At 36.6% G+C, this 8,374-nt stretch overlaps 2 protein-coding genes and 1 pseudogene across 5 annotated transcripts in view; 1 reads left to right on the forward strand and 2 right to left on the reverse strand.

Annotated features, from left to right (window-relative positions):
- Positions 1–8,374, reverse strand: part of PPHLN1 (periphilin 1) — a 179,548-nt gene that overhangs the window by 74,229 nt on the left and 96,945 nt on the right. For all 4 annotated transcript variants that reach the window (XM_010860759.1, XM_010860760.1, XM_010860761.1 and 1 more), the window contains one exon: positions 1,880–1,999. In XM_010860759.1, the coding sequence (XP_010859061.1) occupies positions 1,880–1,999 (120 nt within the window). The remainder of the gene's footprint in view (positions 1–1,879; positions 2,000–8,374) is intronic.
- LOC105003536 lies at positions 4,981–6,585 on the reverse strand (annotated as a pseudogene).
- Positions 8,025–8,374, forward strand: part of LOC105003547 (small integral membrane protein 15-like) — a 1,481-nt gene continuing 1,131 nt past the window's right edge. The window contains exon 1 of the mRNA XM_010860769.1: positions 8,025–8,368. Within this exon, the coding sequence (XP_010859071.1) occupies positions 8,168–8,368 (201 nt within the window). The 5' untranslated portion in view covers positions 8,025–8,167. The remainder of the gene's footprint in view (positions 8,369–8,374) is intronic.

The raw sequence follows: 8,374 nt of genomic DNA on the forward strand, positions 1-8,374 counted from the left end.
TATCAAAAAGTCTACAAACAATAAATGCTGGAGAGGGTGCAGAGAAAAGGGAACCCTCTTACACTGTTGGTGGGAATGCAAACTAGTACAGCCACTATGGAGAACAGTGTAGAGAGTCCTTAAAAAACTGGAAATAGAACTGCCATATGACCCAGAAATCCCACTGCTGGGCATACACAGCAAGGAAACCAGAATTCAAAGAGACACGTGTACCCTGATGTTCATCGCAGCACTGTTTACAATAACAAGGACATGGAAGCAACCAAGATGTCCATTGGCAGACGAATGGGTAAGAAAGCTGTGGTACATATACACAATGGAATATTACTCAGCTATTAAAAAGAATACATTTGAATCAGTTCTAATGAGGTGGATGAAACTGGAGCCTATTAAACAGAGTGAAGTAAGCCAGAAAGAAAAACACCAATACAGTATATTAACACATACATATGGAATTTAGAAAGATGGTAATGATGAATCTGTATGTGAGACAGCAAAAGCGACACAGATGTAAAGAACAGACTTTTGGACTCTGTGGGAGAAGGCAAGGGTGGGATGATTTGAGAGAATAGCAGTGAAACATGTATATTACTATATGTGAAATAGATCAACAGTCCAGGTTCGATGGATAAGACAGGGCACTCAAGGCCATGGCACTGGGACGACCCTGAGGGATGGGACGGGGAGGGAGGTGGGAGGGAGGTTCAGGATGGGGGACACACGTACATCCATGGCTGATTCATGTCAATGTATGGCAAAAACCAATACAATATTGTAAAGTAATCAGTCTCCAATTAAAATAAATAAATAAATTAAAAAAAATAGCACTAGAGACATACCAAAGAGACACAGCTTGATATTTTTGATACTAACTTGAAAATATGCATAAATATCTATTATTATCTCTACAGTAACAAGGAAACTTTGGCCTATGTAAGAAAAACTGATAGCTAAATGACAGTGACACATCAGCATTTTAAAAAAGAAAGGTTCTATTTCTATAAGCACTGATAGGGTTTGTACTGGTTTGTACTTTCTATGATCAGTGTATATTAGTTACTTTGGAAAGGTCTTTCCACAGTGTATTAAGATGCACATAGGTACAGAATTTATACATTGAATCCCAACGTTTCATCTCTTTTTTCAGAGGACCTGTCTTAAAAGGCATTCAAAATAATAAAGTCAGAAATCTCTTCCAAATATAATCTATCACAGTACAGAGATTTTTATATTCTCTGCCATGTCAAAATAATTCCTCTAGTAACAAATCCTGAATCTAGAAGGTTAACTGTGCCCACAAAATATCTGTATTTCTTTTACAGGTTACAAAAAAATTTTTCAGTACATTTCCAATATTTTAATGCAAACATTTTATAAAGCATATTCTGTGGACCCAAAAATGTTCTCATTTTTTGGTACTCAGGATTCATCAAAAATCACAGGTAGACCAAACAATGCATAATTGCATTTCTTGGGATATATATGAAAAAATTTGCATAGAGTATAACATGCAATATAAATATAACCCAGATCCAAGGTTTAATTATATTTTTGTTCTGAATTCACTGTTTTATGACTGGTGGCTTAGCATGTCTAGAAATACTTTTAAAAGCTCATAAAAGCAGCATGTATAAATACTACATTTTCCTAATAATACTCCACATTTATACCATTCTTACACTTTTAAACTACTAGAGACATTCAGACATAGTATAATTACTGAATTCAGAGTAATTCATATTCATATTGTTATTATGTGTGGTAAAATTTAGTAATTCATGAGGACATTTTCCCCAAACATATTTTAAAACACTAGAAGAAACCAAAATTTCATCTATAATTTAAAATCTAGACAAATACAGAAGAAATTATGCCTTACCTCATACTCAGAAATTTCAGGTAAGTTACTTTCATCTGCCTTCTCTAGCTTTTCAGCGGCCCACTTGCTTGCAGCTTCAGCAAGTTCCTTTTCAGTTAGCCTACTGGGTTTGTCTAATACCTAATAAAAACAAAAGAAAGGTTCTGTTACAATTCTCAAGGGTTTTTAAATTTCAAATACATCAGCAAGTATATCCCACTTAATGCTTAAAATCATATAAGCATTCAAATTTATGTAATGAACACGTATATTCTTTACTTTTTCAAAAATAAACAGAACTTCTTTAAGTTTCCTTTTGTCTGGGACATATAGACTAGACGTGACTTCTAATTTCATTTATATAAAGCTTTAGAAATTCATCTAATGAATGAAACAAAAGACACCGACAATTAACTAATACACTATACAATTTATAGAATATATAGACATTATAGTGAGTCCAACTTTATATGTTTAATTATATTCAATGAAATAAATAATGACAAAATTTCATCAAGGTAAATTCCTAATTAATGCAACAGAAAAGTCCAGATATGCTATGGCTGGGTTTGAATAGCAGTTTCATCATTAGGGAGGGTAGATGATTTTATATACATATCTTATGATACTGTGAGCCTTGGTTTTCTCATTTACAAAATAGGGGTTACTAACATTATATTCATGCTCAAATAAAGCAGTTGTGAGAATCAAGAGAGGTAACAGACCTGAAAGCATCTAGTGTAATGCTTGGGAGTTTAATTTCACCTTCATCTCTTCTGTAAAGTTGTATCACTCTTCCTAAACATACCTCCTCCATATGACAGTGGCAGTAAAAGTCCCCATGTTGGCTAGCAGTGCCAAAAAGACAAACCCTTAAAGGTTTAATAGAGCTTTGGGTAAAGACACACCAACCCAAGCTCTGAGAAAGGAAGTTGGAAGCTGAGTTCAACCATATGGGCAACAATACAACAAATAATGTTCATGGAATGAAGTCTCAATAAAAATTCTAGAGACTGAAGCTCAGGCAAGCTACCAAGTTGGAAATACATTTTGAGTGTGTTGCCGGGGGAGGTAACGGGTCTGGACTCCACAGAGAAAGGACAACTAGAAGCTCCATTTATGGGACATTCCAAATCTTGCCCTGTGTGTATCTTCCTTTTTTTTCTTCTAATCTGTATTCTTTTGCTATAGTAAAACTATAAGTAGAAAAAAAAATTTAAAAACCCAAGTTATCGTATACTACTATTTATAAAGTACATATACGCAAACCAAAAATAAGGTATTTTAATTAAATGGAATTCCATGAAAGTAGCTCAGTCGACTTTATCATCACAAACTTATAAACCAAAAAACTGAATGTCAATATGTTACTGATTTATACACAGTTACCAATAAACGCTAAACTGGAACTTAAAACCAGGTCTTCTAGATATGCAAGGCCCTGACCTCCTTTAATACCTTATTCAATTCACCAAAAAACTGGACTGCCATCTGTAATATTTACTGGAAAATAATCACAATGTGTCTACATCGAGTGTTTCCATGGCCACTGGGTGAGACTAAATATCTTACTCCAAAGCCCTACCCATACATAAAATTTAAAAGATATAAGTAATACCTTTATTATAATATTACTTATTAATAACACTAAAAAGCTTTTTAAACAATTAGATACACATATATTTTTTAAGGTACACCTCTTTTTGGTACCTGTTTTGGAGAGAAAGTTATAGAGCAAAAACAAAACAAAATAAAACATTATAAGCTATCTCTAGTGAAGAAGGAAGCAAAATCTTTCAAATGAATCCTTCTATTCAACCATTATTAAATCTATACACTTGAAAAACTCATTTGAAAGTAACTTAAAACAGCAGAAAATAAACTCTGAAGAATTATTCCTACATGACAGCAACCATAATGTTTAAAAGCAAAAGTCTTCCACCATATTAGAAAATCTAGGTAATAAAGCTAGCATGTAAAAAATTAATAGAAAATAAAATTAGCCTGTAACCCTGGGAAAAGGACACAGGAAGTTGTTCTTTTCCAATTCATAAGGAAAAGAAAAGAAAACATCTAAAATCCATTAGAGTTGGATTTTTTTTAAATCAACATAATACTTCATTTATTTATTTCATAAGTTTGGCAAACAGCAAAAAATTCAGCAACATTGCAAATGTAAAAAAGTCAAATGCTAAACCACTGAAAAATTTTTTTTACATAATTAGTAATAATAAGTACACACATAGGGTTTTACAAAGCTAGCAACATACCAAGGATGCTTGTCTTCTGAATATATACCACAAACACACACACACACAAAAGCAATATAATTTATCTTTATAAAAATTACAGCCAAGCAATAAAAAAGGATGTTCATAATAAAGATCTTAACACAAATGTTCACTACATGTATCTTATACATTGAAATGCTATATATACCATGTATAGAGGGCCAAGCAGAGTAAATTTAGGCTCATCAATGAGGCTAAGAATTATTTGAGAATTTAATGCTTATACTTCACATACTCAAAACTTTCTATATAGCAATTCCTAGATCATAACAATGTATTCCACTATACATCTAAGAAGTTGAGTCTTCTTTGTTGGGAGCATAAATTTTTGACCAGTACCAAAATTCTGGTAAAATTCACATTGAAGGCATTGTCTAGTGCATGTAATGTTTGGAGGCATTAATGAATGTGGGAGAAATAACTTAGATTTTACACTAAGTTTCAGCTGAGCTTTATCAAATCAAACAGCTCAACTATAAGGCAAGAAAAACTAACCCCTTATGAGAGATTAGTGGGTCTTACCAAATCAAGGTAAGAATTTAATCTTAGGGAAAAAACTCCCTACATGAGCAGATCTGAAGCAGCAGGCACTGAAACGAACATCTGGAAATGACCTAATACCTTGATATTCAGTCACTGGTTCAGAAGCGACAATCTGTTGGCTATTTTATCTAATTAACATTTTAGAATCCGCACCAGTCCCCAAAACCTCAAATTAGAATATTTAATCTTCATTAAAACACATCCTTTTGTGCTATATTAATACAACTACAACCAAATCAAACAAAGTTGAATTTCTCAACTTACTGTGTATTTTTGTGTATGCTCGGTAACAACTTGATTTTTTTTTTAATTTACTTGGGCTTCTGTTTTGGGGTACTTCAATTGAAGAGAAATTCATTTCACAGGATTACATCTTGCTAAAGCATTCTTTAGCATTGGTCCAAACTTGAATTCCCTTTTTGCACATACTGATCTGCATGACTGCATAGCTTATGAGGGCCTCCTTTAAATCACAGTTCTTTTGTTCTTTGAAGCATTAAATATCAGCCCAAGCACTAAATATCAACCCAAGACAAATTCTCTGCCTTCCAGATTTTTAGACTGAAGTTGTTGTTCTCCTTCACTTATTCGTTCTTCTAGCATCTTTATTCTGGCTTCTCTTTGCTCTGGAGTTTCTTGACCAAAGAGTTTGGTAGTCATTCCTTTCAAAGAAACTGTTCTCACGGTCCCGGTAGCGGGTTCCTCATGTTGCTGCTTCTTGGATGCTAAGTCCTTAGCAGCCATCTCCAAGTCATACTATGTTAAGTCATGTTTTCTGCACACACCTGCAGTACTTCTGTATGAAAAGGATACTCCTTTAACTGATCTGCATAATGTTCTTTATCTTTCAAAATATCATCAACAGAACATGCATGCACATCCATGTGAGGACCAGCACTCTGCAGTCCATCACCCATTTCTTTTACTGTGGCACTTCACTCACTGAAAACTTGCCCATAATTTCCATGCACTTTATATAAACCATGCAGTCAATCTACTACTCTAGCCCTGACTCAAAGAAGATATGAGATGACAGACTGTAGTTCATCACTGCAGTGTTTTAATTCAGTAAATCTCGTCTGGGTTTTTCACTCTGAATGTGGCATTAAAGCATTTTCAACCTGAGTCTGCTTTCAGCTGAAATCCAGTTACATATACAGTCTCCTTCCAGTTACATTCCTCTGTTAAAAACAGAAGAGCCTGTCTCTATAAAGGATGGGATGTGAACCAATTCTCAAGAGGAAGTTTTCTAAATCGATTCCATGTCTGTCCACAAAATTCAGGTCCATTTTGTCAGCAGAGAGTATATGCCAAACAAATTCCACCCTTTTTTCTGGTAGACATGGCACAACAATATGTGAATAGTAAACTAAAAGGTAGTTTCTCAACAACTCAAATTCACTAGGCTGCCTCCATAGTGAGTCCGTTAGAACCCCCTGATGATCACTATGTTCAACCAATCTTGGTTCAGTGAGGTAAGCAGTTTACGTTTCTTGCATGTTCATGGCATTTCTTCCAGCTCACTTTTCTGCTTCAAAAACACTAATTTCTATCTTCCTGAACCAAAACCAAATTTGTGTTACCCTGCCATCCCCAGGGCCCTCATTCCTTCTGCTTCCTCATCCACCACAGACTCTAGCCCAGTGTCGGTTGGAGTGGCCCAAGGGCTCTAGGTGTGCATGTTGCAAAAGTTGCCCAGGGTCAGGAGCTGCTTGCTCCATGGCTACATTTCGGCACAACAGACACAGTGCGACTATGCTGCCATGCTAGGGATGGATTTTATGGTTAAAGTATATTTTGTCACATACAAAGTCTTATGCTGTAACTTATAGTCACATCACATTCAGCTCAGTTCAGTCGCTCAGTCGTGTCTGCCTCTTTGTGGCCCCATGGACTGCAGCACGCCAGGCTTCTCTGTCCATCAACAGCTCCTAGAGCTTGCTCAAACTGATGTCCACTGAGTCAGTGACGCCATCCAACCATCTCATCCTCTGTCGTCCCCTTCTTCTGTTTTCAATCATTCCCAGCATTAGGGTCTTTTCCAGTGAGTCAGCTGTTCCCATTAGGTGGCCAAAGTACTAGAGCTTCAGCTTCAGCATCAGTCCTTCCAATGAATATTCAGGACTGATTTCCTTTAGGATGGACTGGTTGCATCTCCTTGCCGTCCAAGGGACTCTCCAGAGTCTTCTCCAACACCACAGCTCAAAAGCATCTATTCTTCAGCACTCAGCTTTCTTTACGGTCCAATTCTCACATCCATACATGAGTACTAGAAAAACCACAGCTCTGACTAGATGGACCTTTGTCTGCAAGGTAATATCTCTGCTTTTTAATACGCTTTCTAGATTTGTCATAGCTTTTCTTCTAAGAAACAAGTGTCTTTTAATTTCATGGCTGCAGTCACCATCTAGAGTGATTTTGAAGCCCAGGTAAATAAACTCTGTCACTGTTTCCATTGTTTCCCCATCTATTTGCCATGAAGTGATGAGACCAGATGCCATTATCTTCTGTTTTCTGAACACTGAGTTTTAAGCCAGCATTTTGACTCTCTCTTTAACTTTCATCAAGAGGCTCTTTAGTTCTTATTCATTTTCTGCCATAAAGTTGGTATCATCTGCATATCTGAGGTTACTGATATGCAGCAATCTTTCTCCCAGAAATCTTGATTCCAGCTTGTGCTTCATTCAGCCTGGCATTTCGCATGATGTATTTTGCATATAAGTTAAATAAGCAGGGTGACAAGATACCACCTTGACGTACTCCTTTCCCAATTTGGACCCAGTCCATTGTTCCATGTCTGGTTCTAACTGTTGCTTTTTGACCTGCATACAGATTTCTCAGGAGGCAGGTAAGGTGGTCTGGTATTCCCATCTCCTGAAGAACTTCCCACAGTGTGTTGTGATCCACACAGTCAAAGGCTTTAGCGTAGTCAATGAAGCAGAAGCAAATGTTTTTCTGGAATTTCTTGCTTTTTCTAGGATCCAACAGATGTTGGCAATTTGATCTTTGGTTCCTCTGCCTTTTCTAAATTCAGCTTGAACATCTGGAAGTTCTCGGTTCAGTTAACATACTGTTGAAGCCTGGCTTGGAGAATTTTGAGCATGACTTCGCTAGCATGTGAGATGAGTGCAATTGTGTGGTAGTTTGAACATTCTTTGGCATTGCCTTTCTTTGGGACTGGAATGAAAACTGACCTTTTCCAGTCCTGTGGCCACTGCTGAGTCTTCCAAATTTGCTGACATATTGGGTGCAGCACTTTAACAGCATCAACTTTTAGGATTTGAAACACCATATTAGGAGAGTCGCGGCTTCCGCCTTCCTGCTTCCAGCCTGGAGAATTTAAATCTTCTCTCAGAAGTGTATTGGTGAAGTTAAAGAAGAAGACAGCCAACCAAAGGTCATCTGAAATTGTGACTGGCTGATAATCCCAGGACAAAATTAGAGACCACTACTCAAGCATAAGGCCTCCACGAAGATGTTTGATTTAAAGGCTTGGGCTGAGTATGTTGTGGAATGGGCTGCAAAGGACCCATATGGCTTCCTTACAACAGTTATTTTGGCTCTGACTCCATTGTTTCTAGCAAGTGCTGTGCTGTCTTGGAAATTGGCCAAGATGATTGAGGCCAGGGAAAAGGAGCAAAAGAAGAAACAAAAACGTCAAGAAAATATTGCAAAAGCTAAA

This window comes from Bison bison, unplaced genomic scaffold, assembly GCF_000754665.1.
Source record: "Bison bison bison isolate TAMUID 2011002044 unplaced genomic scaffold, Bison_UMD1.0 scf7180017864470, whole genome shotgun sequence".
Classification (NCBI taxonomy): domain Eukaryota; kingdom Metazoa; phylum Chordata; class Mammalia; order Artiodactyla; family Bovidae; genus Bison; species Bison bison.